Source organism: Passer montanus, unplaced genomic scaffold, assembly GCF_014805655.1.
Source record: "Passer montanus isolate IOZ18808 unplaced genomic scaffold, ASM1480565v1 scaffold40, whole genome shotgun sequence".
Classification (NCBI taxonomy): domain Eukaryota; kingdom Metazoa; phylum Chordata; class Aves; order Passeriformes; family Passeridae; genus Passer; species Passer montanus.
The window spans coordinates 6,901,335-6,919,891 of NW_024368819.1; the positions used below are offsets into that span (position 1 = coordinate 6,901,335).

Genomic DNA, 18,557 nt, shown 5'->3' on the forward strand with positions numbered 1-18,557 from the left:
GTCTATTTTGGTGCTGAAGTTAAATTGAAAAGCTTATTATTATGTAGGAAAATAAATTATATTCTTGCAAAATATAAGAAATGAGGTAGGATTCTGGGAACAGCATTAAGATTTCTGATTTCCTTTGTAGTCAAAGCGGGGAGGAAAGGCAATAATGATTCTGTTTAGAAAACCAAAACATATGAAACAGCAAGCAGTGATCTAACACAGTTCTGCAGTCATCCTTCATGTTGCCCTTAAGTAATGTTTGTTTTAACTCTGTCCTTGCAAAGGTAATTGTGTTTTTTAGAGTTAGCTGTTTGTGTTACATGTGCTACTCCCCCCCCTCCTTGTCCTCAGCATTCCTTAGACACTTTCCATCCATCCCTTGCCCTCCAAGCTGGCGTCCCCCCTTTCTGGGTGACAGTGAAAGGCAACAGACATGTTCCAGTCCCTGGGGAATGCCTGCGATGGGCTCCTCTCACATCATGTCCGTGTTAGGACTTGGAGTGTGGCAGAGCTTTCCTATGAGAGAGCATTAATTACATCTGAGCTGTGCCAAGCCAGCTAAGCCCCGAGCACTGGGATAAACTGGGAACAAAGGGAAAATGACAAATAACACAAGTGCTGCAGCTGTTCAAGGATGGAATTTTCTTAAGAGTCACTGCGGTGTGAGCAGTAGCCATTTCAGGGAAGTTTTGCTCTTCACAAATAATCCTGAAATCTGTTGATTTGGGAGGATAGTAGTATGAAAACATAGCTCCTATCTGAATAGTTTGTAGATATGATAGTATAGTAGTCTCTTATATATATGTAAGTCAAATACTTTTGTGACTGGCTTAATTAGGAAGACACATATGTGGGGGGGGGGAAGAAATGTTTGAATGAAATCTGTTTTGGGAGGCAAATGGTAGGGCTGAAATATTTATTTTTTCTTCCAGCTAAGGTTGAGCAATAAGAGCTTTCTGTGGTAAATTAAAGAGAGAAATAAAGGTACTCATGACCTGAAATGAAAATTATTTTGAAATGACCTCATTAGATATTTTACAGATTTTGTAGTTTCACTATAAACAGAACTATTTTATTTTCTGAATTTCACATTGGTTTCTGAATTTCACACAGCTGGTTGTGTCAAGTACCATTTCATTGGGGCTGTCACATTCCAGGGTGGAAGGAACTATGCTTCAGTAATGGGTGCTGGCATGTGGGATCTGTTCAAGAGTAGTTACTTCCTCACTGATTTGATCTGTGATAGTTTCCTGATACTGACTGTAAATGAAATTAATTTAATTGCAGTTGCCTTTTTAAGACAAAAGTTCTTGAATTATTTGACTGAACTTTAGAGCTATTTAGTAATGTTCTAAATACAGCATGCCTTCTTGCATTGCGTGCAACGTTGCTAAATAATTTTGTGGTTTCCCTCCATGAGGAAGGGATTTGCTAGTTAAAGTTTTAGGTTGTTAGAAGACAATTGCAGCAGAAGAGAATTTCTAAATTTGTTCCTGATTTGCAGCAAACTCCTTAAAATGTAAACACACTTGCCAAGTGAACATCTAAAGTGATGCTAATTTTCTTTCCAATAGGAGCACCTAGACAAGGCAATTGAACTTAAGCCTCAAGATCCATTTTTATATTACCTAAATGGAAGATGGTGCTATTCAGTAAGTTGTGTTTTATTTATCTAATGTATGAATTGAGTATAATAGAAAATTATAATTAAATAGTGGGACTTAAGACAAAGCAGGTATTTATTTAAGTAGATGTTTTTTGAGCTAAATGAAGCAGACATTTACACTTCCTGAGTTCACTGTCAGATGCATGATGCTCACAGTTGACCATTCCTGCAGTGTAATTAGGTAAGTTGTGCTTGCATGACCCTCATTGTTGTGTTCAGGTTTTTTATCTGAATGAATGAATAAAAAGTAACTGATTTTTGGAAGGGAGGAAGGATGACCTCTTAATTTTACTTCTTTGTTCTGCCGTAAATTTTCTGGGTGGACCTGGGCTGGTAACATAGCCTTGTGCTGACTTTATTTCCCATCCATTACTTAAGTTAAAGGCATTTAAATGCTGTGGAATTATGCCTGTGGCAGCAAGGCTACCATACTGGCTTGGTAAATTCCAAGGGAATGTCCAAATAATATTCATGCATAAAAATATGTAATTCACCAATGAGTTTTGCATGAAATGCAATTTGTGTCATACGGGTACAATATTGTTTTAGTTATATATTTTAATTTATATTTTATAAAGATTATATTAGATTATAGTAGATTCTGTAGTGATAAGTACTCATATATGAAAAAATAGAATAATTTACAAGATTAAATGTTAATAAGTTTTTTAGAAAAATTGTGCTTGTGCTTTAATAAGAGAGTTGTCTTTTTGGTAATCCACATCTTTGAGGGCTCAGCTGGCTGTCCGTACTGGTTCATCTCTAGTACTTTGAAGAATCTTTTGTTGGAAGAAAACATTCTTGCATTGTCTATGCTGTAAAAGATCACTGTGAGTCTTCTCAGAATAATGACTGCTAATGCACAGTGAATTCCAGCCAAGCTTTTTTCTTTTGGATACTTCCAGTGCAAGTCACTACAAAGTGCCGGCAAACTGGAAAGAAGGATTTGCTGTGACACATTGCAGACTTTGTCTTTATCTGCAACAAGGCTTAATGCAAAGTAATCTTTCAGCAGTTTTTCAGTTCATATATTTAACTTCCAAAGAGCTTTCAGCAACCATGTTTTTTCTCTGTTGATTTGAATAAGGAATGACACCAGCTTTTTCAAGGAATTTGACTTTTTGCTTTTTGTCACAGTGTACTCTTGAATAACAGCATTAGTTATGCAAAAATAAGTTGCTGAAGATGGTCCTTTAGTCTGCCTGCTGTCCTGCCTCTGAGAAGCATCTCTCTGACCACTGATTCCTTAAGCACTTTTATACTGTGCTGTCCCCAACAGATAACTGCAGCTTCCATTTAAGCCAAATACTCCCAGATGTTTTTCATGGCTTATTTCTCATGTGAGCTGCTGCTTTTTGGAAACACACAATCTCAGTATACTTCACTTAGTTTTTATTGCACTTTGCTTTTTACTCATTTCATTTTCATGCTAATCACCACTTCCTGACTCAGTAATACATGTGGTTTGTTGTACTGTATCATTAAAAATTCATATCCCACACTTGCAACATCTATACAGGACTTCCTTACTAAACATTGAAACCACATATTACATTTGCTTTAGGTTATGACCTGACTTGCATTTATTTGAGTGAAACATTGATGAAACAATCTACCTAAACACATGTAGCCACTGAAATATGTAAGGATTGAATTCAGATTTCTGTTGTTCTTATTTTTTTTAGTTCTTGCCTTCTGTGACTGCCATGAATAGTTACTACAAAATGGTAACCTGAAACACACAGAACAGATTTGTGTACTCTAAACAAATGCAAGTATAGGACTGAATAACATCTTGTTCAGCTTCTGGGGTTGTCAGCTCTTAAAAACTTATTGTCTTTGCACACTTTCAGTAGCAAGCTGAGGTCATTTGGAAACATTGGTTTTGAGGCATTACTAGTTTTAACCCTAGCCCAGTGAGATTGGTAATCCTCTCTAGTTTCAGCAGAGTGAATTGTTTCTGTGCTGATCCACTAACCCAGGTTTTGGCCGTGCGTGTGATATAGTAGTCATAGGAGCTTGTGGAAGATATGCCAAATTACTTGCTTCAGTTCTGCAGACTGTGAAGTTTCTGTAGTAATTATGCTGTAGTAATTATCCCAAAAGAAGACTGTTGGCTGTGGAATTGATTCCAAATACTTTGTTAGGGTAGGGATTATGATGGAGTGTTGAAAAATTCCTTTGTCACTTGTCTATTCTGGTACCTGTAGATGGAGTGATAATGCTCCTCTTAGATGTTCTGTTTTTAATGTTCAGTCTCACTGTTGTTGAGGCTGGGAAGGTGTTGTCCAGTGTGAGATAATTAAAGCAGAAAAAAGATGATTCAGGCAAGAAGGTTAGTTTTTACATTTAGCCTAGCTGATTGGGATCAAGTTAGGATTGACCATTGAATGTTTCTTCTTTCATAGGTATGGCTTCCCAGGGTATGTTTGTGCAATTTTGGTCACATATTCTTTTACTGAAACAGTGTAGTTAAAAAAATAACAAGTTTTTGATATTTTATAGGCTTTAATAGCAGTTTTGTGAAATCTGATGTACTTTAGCCTTCCTAGTATAGTCAGATATTTCCCATTTACTCCCAATTTAATGTTAGCTATTTTTTTCTTGGATGACAAACAGGAATTGCATAAGATACTGTAAATGGGGATGCTTCAAGTGTAACTCGGGGCTACAGTTCATTTTCAGAAATGGAAAGCCATTGAAAAGACTTTGAGGTAAAAAGTATAGAATCATAGACTCCTCAATGTTAGAAGAGACCTTCAAGATCAAGTCCAACTGTCAGTCCTGTCACCCCTAAACCAGTGGAGGCAGATGCAGAAGATTTATTGAAGACTGAAATCTATATGCAAAGTCTGCATGCTGTACTAGTAAAAGCTGTTTAATTAGTGGAGTTTAATCTGGCCTGACTGCCATTTCCCACCTTCCTCAGTGTAGTGCAATCCTTTGCAAGCAGCAGTGGTACAGCGCTGCCGAGTTTCTTACTCAGCAGTTATTCTTGCTGGGCCAGAAATGAAGCTGATGCAAGGTGTCATAGCACCTTCCAGCAGAAAGGATGAGCTAGGTTTTCACTGCCTCACATCAGCTGGGGTTTGTCTGTGATGCAGAGCCAGTGACAGTTGTGCACCACCTTGTCTAAAAATCAGTTTTTGCTGTTTTTTATTTCTCTAACCATTTAAAGTCAGTAGAGCTGTACAAAAGAGGAGGATCACAGAATCCTCTCAGCTCTGTTAGAAAATTACTGCTGGTATCACAATCAAGTAGGCAAGATTTTCACCAGTCATTTCATAGATGTCATGGTGGGCAAAATTTTGCCTATGAGACCTGCTGTGTATGCAAGATGTAAATGCATCTATGGTGCATGGTATATAAGAATTATTTCCTTAAAGTTTTGGGAACAATTATCTGATAGTTCTTTATAACTATATGGTTGGGGGGGAGTTAAGTGTTTTAATGTTTCAAATAGGTTATAAAACTTTGTAGTTATGACTTATGTCTACTTGCATTACCAGACAGGCACACATGTGTGCCATTACACACATGCACAGGCTAGCATGTCCTTGTGAAACTGGATCAGAATCCCTGGTAAATGCTAGTAGTGTGTTAAACATTAGATCTCCTGGGATTTTCCTTCTTCAAGTTATATGCTATGTTTTGGATTTGTCTCTGGTGTATCCCAGTATCTGTTTGGGTTACATCAGGGAATAAATGGATACAGTTCCTTTGTGTACTGTCTAAGTGGGCTTCCCTTACTGGAAATTGAAAAGCCTCATTCAAGTTGGATAAATACCTAAATGCCTGTGCAGATTGTCCAGGTTCCTCAGCTGGCAAGAAAGAGAATGTTTTTTTTGGAAGCCAATATTCCAAAATTGGTGTCCAGTTACTTAATCTCTTCCAGAAGTCAAAACATTGCAAAATTATTTAGTACAATTTTACATTAATATATTGTAATGAAAAAGAAAAAGAAACTCTCTGAGGATATTTAATTAGGTGCCATTAATATTTTACTGAAGCTGGATCAATGCTGTGATTTGCCTTTATGGAAGACAGTTGTGTGATATGTGTTCAGTGAGCTATTAGCAAAGAAGCATTGGAAGAGGATGTCTTTTAGGACTGAAAGTCAATTCTGGATGCTTTTTCAATTCAGGTGGGTTAGTTTCCTTCATACCAACATCCTGGAATTTGAAAGGAGCTGTCAATGGGCTGGGTTTGCTTTTCATAAAAAACAAACAGAAGACAAAAATCCAGCCAGTGTTACAGAATATACATACACACATACATACATACATGTACATACATACATATATATAGATATATAGATATATAGGTATATACACATTTGCTGATCCTAGGCTAAGGAAGAGAAAGGGATATTTTTGAAATTCATTTTCCCAGAATTTAGGGGAGAACCCCTTTTTTTGTTCTCAGAGATACAAGAGGCCTGATGGAAGAGTGCCGACCATGAACTTAATGTTCAGCTGCAGTTTAACTCTGGGAGTGCCTTTCTTCCTTCTCTGGATATTTTGGTATAGGATAAATGGATGACAGTTTGTTGATGGATCTGTAGGAGAGATTGGTTGTGACAAACATCTCTGTTTGCTTTGGGATACTGTAGAATGGCCTACTCTCCTTGGCAAAGGCCAGGTTATCAGGACAACCCACTACCCTTCAGCTCTAAGGGAGGTCAGGAGTTGGCTGATGGTTCCTCAGGCCTTTGTTTGTTGCTCTTGAGTGGGTGGGAGTAGCTATCCTTATGTTTGGCAGCTGGGAAGTGATGTTCCTTGAGTGACCCAGTACATTAAAACCTGATATTCTGTGGAAACACAGTATTCCTTGCAGTGCTTCTCTGAATTTTCAGGCTTCTGGCAGGACTGACATCAGGATTTAGGAGACCTGAAAAACTAAAACTCACTTAACATTTGGAAATCATCTGTAGGGCAAAACCAATCTTCATTCATTAATTTTCTTATTGTTGTTGTAGCTATTACTTGCAACAGTAGTTGTTTGCCTTATTACCTGCTGCACTCTACTACTCTTGGAACACTCCCTAAGTGAAATCATGGTTCTGCTGTAGTTGATGACAGTTATCCTTTCATTATACTTGATTTTGTGTGGACCTCCAGATACACTTTGCACTATTGGAGTAACCTTGAGTGCACTACACTAGGGCAGAATACACACGTTACTCCAGGGGTTGCATTCCCTGTGCTTGCTCACAGAGAATCATTAATAATGTGGTATAGTAGGAATGATGTTTCCATTTCATTGAACATGGTGTAAGAGTTACTCAAAGTTTTTCAAATTAAAGACTTTACTTATGTGTGTTTAGAGGAAGAGTATAAGTTTCTGTTCATCATTATTGCTCTGGGACACAATTTTGTGCATTGCATATAACAGGTCTTTTCCATTTGTCCCCCTTCAGTCCTAGAGGGGTGGAGACAGACTTGGGCACAGTTAAGCTGTTGTGATGGGATTCACCTCAGCTGCTTTTACCTACCCCTAGTGTCTGTGCTCCTTTTGTAGTTGAGGAAAAGAAAGATAGGAGTGTTCATCCCAGGCTAATGTAGGTGAAGAGGAATTGCCTAATGGCCAACTGCTTATATGTTTGGGCTTTTTAGAAATTTGAGTAGTGCAAAACAGCACCCAAGCCAGACAAAATAAAGACTAAAGCCTCATTCTGATTAAATCTCATAAGAAAATAAAGTAACTGCCAGGAAGAACTTGTGTTTTCAATGGTTAATTATAACTCCACATGAAAAAACTGTAATTTTTTTTTCCTCATGATTGCATAACAGCAGACATGAGTGTGGTAATTGTGTCTGTGCAGTGTGTATCTCCAGGGTGTGGTGTGCTTTTGCAGAGAGCAGTGTAACACATTCCCTTTATTTTTACCCCCTGTCTTCCTCCTTCTTGGTTTGATGGACCTAGAAATTACAGAAACCCCCTTCCTCTTCCAAGAGAAGAGAGAACAAGGCAAGAGTAGATTGGTGTGAAAGTGGTAGATTGATGTGAAAAAAACAGGACAAAAATTCTTTTAATAGCTCTTGTAGAATATGTCTCAGAAACTGTACAACAGTGAGAGAAATTAAATGGGGAAGGAAATTATATTTATACCTACAATTAGAAGTTTTAAGCAGCATGTTGCAGTTTGTAGCACAGTGGGAAAGCACTGCAGGGACAACAACATCTTGTTGCTCCAGTGAGGAGGAACTCCATGATTGCTGGAGAGGTTTTGTAAAAAACATTTTATGTTCTCAGAAGAAGCTTCAAAGGCGAGGTATGTGAAAAAGAATGAAAACAAAAGCTCTATTTTTGTAATATTGTTTCTCTCTGGGTTGTAGTTTAGTGCTTTGGTGTGAGACACTAACTGACAACATGTAACAAATATAACAGATAAGGCCTTGGGACCCTGCTGAACAGCTAGCTTGACTTGTCCAGGATGCCTTCTGTCTCCATGCAATGCTGCTCTTATGTAGCTAGAGACACTGGGGCCAGATGAGAAACCATGATCCTGTGCGTTTTCCTGCTGCATGCTGACCTGTATTTCTGGTCTTTGCAATGCTATTTTTTGTTTGCAACAAGAAGTAGGTAGAACTTGATGTCTGTTCAAAGGAGAAGCTGTCTGGTAGCTGTGGATAGTTATGGGACAGTGGATTCTCGTATTTACAATTATTAACTGACTTTTCCTGGGTAATTGCTGGATATAGGTGGAGCTGGTAGGGGGAGCAGCGCAGCCCTGCAGATACTGAGAACCCAGGGAATGAGGCAGGAATCATCTAAAACAAAGCAAAACCTTTTATAAATTTTATAACAGTAGGAGAGACTTGACTTCAAGGCTGAACTCTGTTGTTTGAATTGCAGCTCCTTTGAAAAAGAGATGTCCCTATGTGATTCCTACCTCATCTCCAAGTCTCTGGTGAGAGGCTCTCTTAGCCCTGTGTGTTCGTTTCTCTTCTCTGTGTTGCCTCTTCATAGATCAGGCCAGAAAACACAGAACCTTGGTTTTTACTATTTTTTGACTCATCTGCTCTGTGACAGGAGCCATCAGTGCTGTGCTTCAAATACTGATGTGAAGGAAAAAAACTCCTGGCTTTTCTTTACATATGTTGTAGAAGTGTTCAAAGGAAGGTGGCTTCACTCCTCCACTTAAACAGGCTCTTCTTTCACACTGCATTTCTTAGCAACTCCTCTGCTACTAGAGATACGAGGGTTGGGTGATGGAGCCAAATACCTTATGGCAGTGACCAAAGCAGTTTCTGTCAGGTGTCAGTGTATGTCAGTCATATGCATTTTGTGGCAATATGACAGTTTCCTAAAGTCCTTTTATAGCAGCTGATCTTCCTGAAATGAGTTGAGGTCGTTGGCAAGTGTCATTTGTCAGATTGAAGAGCTAAAAATGAAGCCTATTTCTTAACAGTGGTTGTCACCAGCTTCTGTGCAATAAATGAACTTGTTATACAAGCTCCAAAAACACTCACATTTTTACTGCAGCAACACCTTTTCATAATGTAGGAAAGTAGTCAAGTGCATAGATTATTTTGCAAAGCTGTCTATCTCATGAAAACCTTAACAGGTTATAAGTACTATTTCTAGCCTTAGGTTTTTAAAAAAGACAGGATGCTATGAAACCTAAAATGTACTTTAAGCTTTAAACATGGAAGTAACCTTATATGGGTGTTTGGTCATATGACTCTAAAATCCAAAAGACTTCTTTGAGCTGGCCAAACTGACACTATAAAGCATTATTTTACAGGTTCTTTTCCAAAATATGTTGTATAGTTAGTACAATACAAAAGACTATTTACTGCAAAACTGAGAAGCAACTCTTAAGAAATCTCTTTTTAATTTTTTGTTTGTTTGTTTGTTTTTTAATTCTAGGTAGCTCAGTTGTCTTGGCTTGAAAAGAAAGTAGCTGCTGCTCTCTTTGGGACTCCACCAACTTCAACAGTAGAAGAAGCATTGCAGAATTTCCTTAAGGTAAGTCCTAGCCAAGGGTTTTCCTGTGTTGCTGTTTGCCAGCTGTTATATGTGAGTACTGTCAGGATGTCTGTTCAACAGACTGTTCAGTAGCTATAAATTCAGGGCTTTTCTAAACACGACTGAGCTTTCTATTAAAATATTTTTTTCTTTTCATTTTTAAAATTAGTTTGGACATGAGTGGTTAGCACCTTTCTTTTCTTTATTTATTTTCAGGAAATACTCCAATTAATTGCATGGTTAATAGTTATTGAATTGAATGTGATATAAATATAGATTAGTTACATATGCTGCTGAAACAGATGAACCATTGTGATAGTGATAATTGCTGATTTGCCTGTTTCTGCAAGAGAGTTGACATAGGCAAGGAAAACTTTGACATTGTGATGCTTCTCTTTTTTCTGATCTGAAACTATTTTCCATTGAATTTCAGTAGAAGCTTTTCTTATTTGTGGAGATGAAATTACTTTTGTAGTGAAGTAGAGAAGAAAGCTGTCATATAGGTCCATATTCCTGGGCATTCTATTTGAACACAAGAAAACACCACATGAATAAAATAAATCTATCTTTTATTGCTTTCTATATGAATAATTTCTACTTCTGGAGCTCAAAAGCTTACAAATTTTTCACAAGACTAGATTCAAATCATAAACTTCTATCATTACAATTGCTATCAAAGTTTTTCAAATAAATTGGACAGGCATCTTTTCCTCACTGTAAAAAGTGCTTCTTTTCTGTGTTCTTAGTCTATTTAAAGATTTAATGATCTCCTGAATTTTGGACAGTACAATACATTACCATCTTCCCAGTTTAAGAGATTTTATCTTGAAGGTCAAATTCCAAAAGTGGTAGAAATAATTTGAAACATTCACTTTAGCTTCAGGGCTTTTTGTGGTGGGCTGCAGAGTGACTGTGGTTTTAAGTCATCTTCAGCAACAAAAATCAAATTACTTTCTAAAAGACAACTGTTTAGGTTTCTTTTTCAGTTGTTTGATTCTACACAGTTGTGGTAAAGCAGCATTGTTTTGGTCCAAAGGTTACAGCTACTATAGATTTCACTGATGTAATTTTTCCCTCCCAATAGCTGTTCTTTGATTCAAAGCTGCTTCTTTGTTCGTAGATCATTAGTAAGAGTTTTACTCATCTTGTAAGCTTCTGTAGCCTTGATTTGTTAAAAAAAACCCAAGACATTATTAAACTTTTTAAATTACCTGAACTTTTCAGAAGATGATAATTTGAAAAGAAAGGTGAACCCGAAGCTAGAAGATAAGAGACTGTGGAAGAGAAATAATTGTAAAATTGATAAACACAGTTCTTTACTCATTACTCAAAGTGTGAATGGTTGGTTGCTTTCTTATTTATTTGATGAGGAAATAAATGTTAATAATCTATAGACAGTGGTATCTTTAAGCCTTTCCTGTAAGTGAAAGAATCCAGTAGATCTTGTACAGAATGACCATAGATCTTCACAGAGTGCTTAGGGACAGAGGAGAGCAAGCAGTACAGAACATTTTCTGTGTTCACTGTCAGCATCTCATGTGACTGCTTTAGGGTTTTTGTGGTTTTTTTGTTTTCTTGATTTTTTTTTTGAAATGCTACTAAACAGATTGCATTACACAGAGTAGGGATGATTCAGTCTGATGTTTGAGGAAATGTAGTGCATTACTTAGAATGCTATGCAGATCACATAAATCTCATCATGCAAGTTTTATGTCTATTTTCTTTCCTGTTTTTTATTATTTAGGCAGAAGAAATGCATCCAGGATATTCCAAATGCAATTATGTGTATTTGGCAAAGGTAACCAAGTTCTTTTAAAAATAATGATTTGTAGACTCTGGTGTTCTTACAGTGGTCTGATTGGAAACAAAATGTTTTTTCTTTTCAGTGCTATAAAGATCTTGGCCAGAAAACCAATGCACTGAAGTGCTGTGATTCTGCACTGTCAATTCTCTCAGTTACTAATGAGGTGGGTATTGAGAGTGATAACTTGTTCCCTTGTGCCTGCTCTCTTGTCTTTGGCATCCATTATTGCACTGCCGGTAACAACATAATGTTTCAGTTTTTCCTCTCAGCACAGAACATTCCTTTTCCCTCCACTTTAGGTTGGCTCATAACAGTTGTCTGTATCAACAGCTTTAAAAAAAATCTTTGTTTGGGGAACTGTCAGGGACTCGTTTGTATCAGAAATTGAATTGTACTCTTTGTAATTCAACCCACTTCATTAGATCATCTTGAGCAGAAGCAGTTGAGTGTGTCACTCTAGCTGTGCTGAAATTTTGCCCCAGACCTATGTTTTCCTCAGTTGAAAGCACTCTGGATTTTTGTCCTACAGTCTCTGTCTCTGCTCCTGAAAGCCTCTGGTTTGTGATTCTTGTCAAGGGCAGTATGTTAACTACAGCAGAGACAGATGAGTTATTAAGATTGGCTTTGTCTTCAACCACAAGGCAGTTAAGGAGGCACAGTTCTTCAAGTCACATCTGCTGGCCTAGAGTTTGTTCTAAGAGGTAACAAGATTCCTCTTGAGTCCCATTACAGTATTTTAGGCCCATTAGAGCATTTTTGTACATTTGGTATATTTTGGTACATTTTTGGACACAAAATTTCTACAAATATTTTGGAGATTTTAAGTTGTTTAATTTCTCAAATATAAACCAAGTCATGGCAAGAAGGTGCACTCTGTCTGATCTCGTGTAAAAGCAAGTTCCATAACTGACCTATGACTGGAAACATCTTACCATCCTAGAGCATGACGAGTTCAAACCTGAGCTTTTTCAGCCTAAGGGACCCCCTCTGAGCACAGCAGATGTGGTATGGAGAAAGGGAGGTGATTCCTGAGAAGAATTGGCCCCATCCCATTTAATTCTTTGAAGTTAAGGGAAAAGACCATTAAACAACTCTTTAACTTGATTGACAATAAATGCTGTGTGTGGAGCACTAACATGTTTATGTCAAGTGTTCCTGCTGGGAAGAGAGACCCCTGCATGCCTCACCAGCCGCTGCTCCTGGGTGGCCTAATTTTTGGCCCCAGTTATAGTATGTACCAATCATAAATTAAGTAATCATTGCTTAAGTTCAGTGTTTCTTTAAATATGTATTGATACTGATATAACATTGACAATGATTTAATTCTCTCTATTCTTACCTCACTGTTAAAATATACCTTCAGCTTGCCTATTACATAGGAAAGGCTGCTATAAATTATCTCTTTAATATCCCATCACATTTGTGAAGTATCAGCAGACCTGAGAAAGAGAAGGAACCCTGAGGAGAAAGCAGGAATTCAAAAGGAGTCTTAGGGATAGGTGTATGTATTCTGGCAAGTAGGGTGGTGATGAGAACAAGAATTACACTGATTTGTGTCAAATGGTGAGTGTCAAATGGGCCCCAAAAATCTTTTGTCCATCTGAAGAGGAAAAGATGATTTGACCTCTCCTGTTTTGACGAAGTCTATAGATATTACAGATTTGTGTCCTTTGTCTTGTTTATTTGTGATGTGTTTTGAGTTAGATTTAGAAAAAAAGAGTCCAGAAGAATATGGCATTAGGGCAGTAGTATGTAATTCAATTTAAAAAAAAAACAACCAAGCACTCAGCACAGGGTAAAAAAAACCAAGTGCACGCTGAAAGAAATTACTGTGAAATGGAGATCTGGAACATGAACTCTGCTGTGTCTGACTGTTACCTCAAATCCCATCTGAATTTGAATATTACATGTTGTTTTGGTTATTGTGTTACAGAAAGACTGTTACTGATTTTTGGGAAAATGTGTTGGAAGTGAAGTGGTTCAGGGCTTGGAGCTGTATGTAGGAATAACATTTAGTGAGATTAGTTTAAGAGAGGAAAGAGACTGTAATAAGACTGAAGAGGCATTGGGGAGAGAGTAATAAACAGATGCTAATATGCACTTTATTAGTGCCTGAATTGACTGCAGCCCTGTAGAAGATGGGATTCGTGGTCTAAAAAAAAAGCACAGGTCAGCAGCAGTGTGAGGATTTGTTTCCATTTGCCACAGCTCAGGATCTCAAGGTTGTCAGCAGCGTGGTGTTCTGTCACAGTCATGTGAAACCCATCATTCCCAAGTGTAATCATAGTTTCTCATATGAGTTTTCTCTTTCTTCAAGCAGGGGAACTCCTTTATTGTTTTTAAATGTTGGCTTCTAGTGAGAGACATGTATTTGTATAAAGGCATAAAATCAGGAGCAGGCTGACAGATGAAGTTACTGGAAAGGTGCCACATTGAGGAAATGTATAGTATTACATGATAAAAATCATCCTGCAGAAAAAATTATCATAGGCACTGTTTTACTTTTTATTGCTTCTGAGCATCCACAGTTTCCAGTGATTTCTGGGAACCAGAGGTGCTTGACATCAGTAAAGTAGCCCATAGCTCATTTTAATCCTCAGGTCAAATTCTCAGCTGCTGTAACTCAGGACACTTCTTTCACACTTTTTCTAGGATTCATTTCATATAACATTTTGAGTTAAGTGATATTATTTTTGTCTTGAATGTTATGTCACATCCAAATATCCCTTCTGTGCATCTGTTCTGCCATTTACAGAGTTTGTTTTAATTCAAGGGGTAAAGGGGCTTCCAAAGATAGCTTATTCTTGTTAAAGGAAAAAAAAATCAGATGGCCTGTTTCAAACTTTAAAACCTATTCTGAACCTCAAAAAAAGGATACACAGAAATTATAAAAAAAGAAACAATTTCTGATTGAATGAGTCCTGTAAATTAAGAGTTACAGGAGGATTTTTAAAAATAGGACAGTTTTTTAAAATAGTTTGACACATTTTTAACTTATCAGTCTATGCATTTTTTTTTAAAGGAAATATGTGAGATTTGGTATAAATTACATCTGGAAAAACAAGGCAGATATTACAGTGCAACTTTAAAGACTTTTTTCTATCCTCTCTAAACAAAAAACCTCCAATGAATCATGCAGTCCTTCCTTGGCCATAAATAGTGTAGAATGGTACTTCACTGCTGGGGGTGCATGGGACATCAAATTGTCCAGTTTTTCTCTGGTTGCTACCCAGGTGGATAACCTCAGGGTCCTGGGAAATATTTGCCCCTTCAGCAAAAGAGATCCCAGTGTTCAGGGCTGCTGTGAGTTATTGTTAAGTGCTTAACAGCTGCTCTGTTCATCTAGAGGATGTTGCATTACCCTTACTGAGACTCATTACTTTGTAGTGTGCTCAAAGCCTTGCTGAGTGTGACTGTGTCAAGGGCACTTGAAGCCAGATGTGGTGGACTGTTGTGGTGGAACAAAATTACTTTTCTAAATTTCAAGAGAAAAATGTAATTTAATTTTGAAATCATGAGTGTCTGTCTCGCATACAGAAAGACAGAACAGGTAGGTGTGTGTGTGTGTGTGTGTGTGTGGTTGAATACATGGTTCTTTGCTTGTAAGGGCAATAAGACCCTAATTTCTTGTTTTTAATAAAGATTGTTGGAAGTTTTCAAGTCTGGAACTCGTAGAATTTCAAGTCTCAATGTAGGATTATAAAGTATAATCGTCACTGAATTGTTTTTTCTTCTGTCTGGAGACAAGCATGAGCATGACAATGAACTCTGTGCTTGTAGGACCAATAAGCTCACCACAAAAGGAGTTAACAGCCTAGCAGAGAAAGAGATTAAAATTTCAAGGTTCTAGTCTCTATTACATTAAAAAAAATTAATCTGAAAAGCAGCAGTAGCATTACAAAAAGTGTAGTCTTTGGAGAAATGAAAACAGGAAAGCAAAAAAAATGCAAAGGAAATTTATTTGCCCTGGGTTGCTGAAAGTCTTACTTAAAATGTAGATAAAAACTTCCCTAAAGGTAAGAAAGTGTTTTACAAAATTATTGGTGATTTTGTGCACTCCATCCTTCCCAGCAATTAGAAATTATGGCAATTCAGAGTTGAAATTAACAAAGAAGGGAGATTTAGATCTTACAGAAATTCATTATTATGACATTCACTTCTTACAGGTGTAGAATGGTAGGAAGCAGAGACTTGTTAAAAACTCTGCCTTCAGCCTCAGTGACATCTGAAACTCGTGTGGAGGAGGTGATAAATGTAATAATAGGCAGCAACAATGGCTGGATTTTTACACAAGAATGCAGCTGCTGAGGGGAACTCATGCTCATACAGTTTTCTTACATGTTTTTGTACAACACCATAATTGATTTCCCTGGCTATTAATTTAATTTTTAATATTGTCTATAAGGACAAAAGTGGGAATTGCAGAGGGATGGAAGAGAGGTCAGAGTATAAATTTCAGCACCCATCAGCTGTTCCATTCCAACAGACCATTTGTCTATCTGGATTTTCAAGTTTTTCCAAGAAATAACCACTCCAGCAGCCATGGATTGGTCATAGGAGCAGACCTTGTTGTGATATTTCCAACAGATCTTATTTGAAGCTGCTATTGTAATTTGTCATTCTAAGTAGATTTTGAGGAGAAAAAAGTAATTGCTTTTAAAGTGAAGGTTACAAATTATGACTTGTTTTTGAAAAAAACACCAATTGAAACTGAGTAATTTGGGCTAACCTTATAAAAGTGTTTTTGTTTTCTCATCAACCAGAATATTTTCTTTTCACATCTTCAATACAAAATGTCATGTTTTTCAGAGAGTATTTGTTGCTTTAGATTTTTTGCACATTTGTCCTCCAAATGGCCAACAAAAATCAATGATGTTTCAATTCAGAAATAAGGGAAGTGTTCAGATTTGTGTTAATTTTGAATTCTAGGCTATTGTTTTCCTGCTAGTACTATTTGTGGAGTTGAACAACAATTTCCTAATAGCCAGCACCAACTCAAAGCTAAAACATTTTTTGAGTATGCTTAAAAAAACTATTCCTTAATTAGTGGTTTTGTATACAATAAATGTGAGTGCTTCAAGCTCAGGGAATACATTTTGTAAAAACTCATTATAAAGAAATCAAATTTCAAACTAAAATTCTAGGGGAAAGTGAGACATTTGTTAAAGAGTTGCTAAAATAATTTGAGACTGCCAATATTTTACATTATTTTGCACTTCAAAGAATAGTCTATTTTTCTCTAACTTAGTGATCAGTTTTCTATATGCATGTTTTTGAAATCCTTGAAAAAAGGTTTGTTTGCATTGTGTACTTATTTCTTCTCTCCTTCTGAAAATTATTCTGAAAAGTGATGAAGATATTGTGGTGTCACAGTTTCATGCATAAGGATGAAGTTTATCCTGATAAATATCAAGATTATTATATTTATGATGAAACTGACTATCACACAGTATTTGTTTCAACATCCTATCAAAGCTAACACAGTTAGCACAGTTCTTAGTCCAGCAAGAGTGGTCAGCAGCCAGTTCCCCAAAGTATGGAGTATGTCTCTGTCTCCTCCGTGTAGTGTGTCTCCATTGGCATTCTGATAATGCAGGGGCAGAGTGGAAGAAGTATTCACAGAGGTGGTGGTACAATCCAGGATTACAAAATCAATTGGCAAAAACCCGTTTTGAATTTTTGTAGAGTAGCTGGGCCAAGTCAAACTCCTGGGGTTTTGAAATATGTTGTCTTGGAGGCAATATACAGGGTGAAGGAAAGCCTTGACAGGCACCTTTCTGAGAGGGCTGTAACTGGGTGTGATTGTGTTCAGGCTGTTTCAGCAAGGGCTGTGCAGAAAGAAAATCTGTATGTCCCATCATGGGAGAGACAGCAGCTGGACACAAAGAGGAGAATGTCTTTAACACCACAAGCTCCACATTGTATACAGTAGTAAAAGAAAACCAGATCATAGGTGAAATTTAGTCTTCCAAGTCAGGAAAGGACTAGCCAATTAAAATTTTACATGACTACTAACTATTCTGAATTGTATTCTGCTGTTTTGTAATTTTTCAACAGTAGTCCTTGAACAAGGTGAACTGTTTATTTGTATTCTTCTGTGTGAGAAAGGGTATTTTCCCTCTACTTGAAGTAATATCCAAAAATCTGTAATTATTTGCTGCATATTTTAAAGCTGTGTTTGCCTTGATCCTAAAAGCCTTGTGAAGTTACAGTTAATCCCCAGAGAAGATAGTGATAATATGAAAGAACACAGAATGCAGCAGCTTGTGACGTACAGCAGTCATGTAGAAGGTGGCACGTGGATGATTGCATTGGTGTGTTGCAATATCAAAGGAGAAAACTCATGGTATTATACAATTGTTAGTGCACACTACAGTCACACCATCTGTGAGGGTCTGTCAGGAAACCAAGAAGGGATAGGATAGCATTTAGCTTTGCATGATTTATACTGTCCACAAGAGCTATTGCTCTCTAACAGCCCTTGTGCATTCTTGGGAGTCTCTTCTGCTACAGTCCAGGATTTCTCCTGGAGCTGGGAGGGAACGATACAGCTGTACCCAAAAGCAGGGGTGTCTCTCAGCACCTCATTGCTGTTACTGCGTATCAGAGTACAGCTTTGGACCACCCTTGCAGCCCAGCTTATTTAATGTACCATGCTGCCCTGCTGACTTCAGTGAAACCCTACAGGATGCATGTCAGCTTGGGATTTGGCAGTGGTTGCACACAATTATGTTTTCGTTGGCTGGTGTAACCATTTTAATTGTGGTCATGGGGTTGTATCATTCTCTGTTGACAGTTGAGACTTTGTCAACAAGTGCACACATGTGCAGTGCCTGGGTTGAGTGTATTAGCACATAAGGAAATAATTAGCAGAGATGGAAGGTAAAATCATTATCTTTCTGTCTTGGCTTTAATTGCCATTTAATTTTTACATGCACATTTATATGTGTAACTCTCCATGTATATGTATCAGTAATTTATTTTTTTTTTTTCAGTAAAAATGAATTGTCAAAATATGGACTACTTCCAGATAAGCCAACATTCCCTTTTTCCCACCAGCTCTCTTTTCCTTCTTGCTCTTGTTTTCAACTCCCTCTCTCCCCTTGTTCAGTCCCTGGCCTCCCA

General features: G+C 37.4%; 1 protein-coding gene across 4 annotated transcripts in view; it reads left to right on the top strand.

Annotated features, from left to right (window-relative positions):
- RMDN2 (regulator of microtubule dynamics 2) overlaps positions 1–18,557 on the top strand; it is a 54,771-nt gene that overhangs the window by 32,623 nt on the left and 3,591 nt on the right. For all 4 annotated transcript variants that reach the window (XM_039718949.1, XM_039718950.1, XM_039718951.1 and 1 more), the window contains 4 exons: positions 1,563–1,640; positions 9,530–9,628; positions 11,373–11,426; positions 11,515–11,595. In XM_039718949.1, the coding sequence (XP_039574883.1) occupies positions 1,563–1,640; positions 9,530–9,628; positions 11,373–11,426; positions 11,515–11,595 (312 nt within the window). The remainder of the gene's footprint in view (positions 1–1,562; positions 1,641–9,529; positions 9,629–11,372; positions 11,427–11,514; positions 11,596–18,557) is intronic.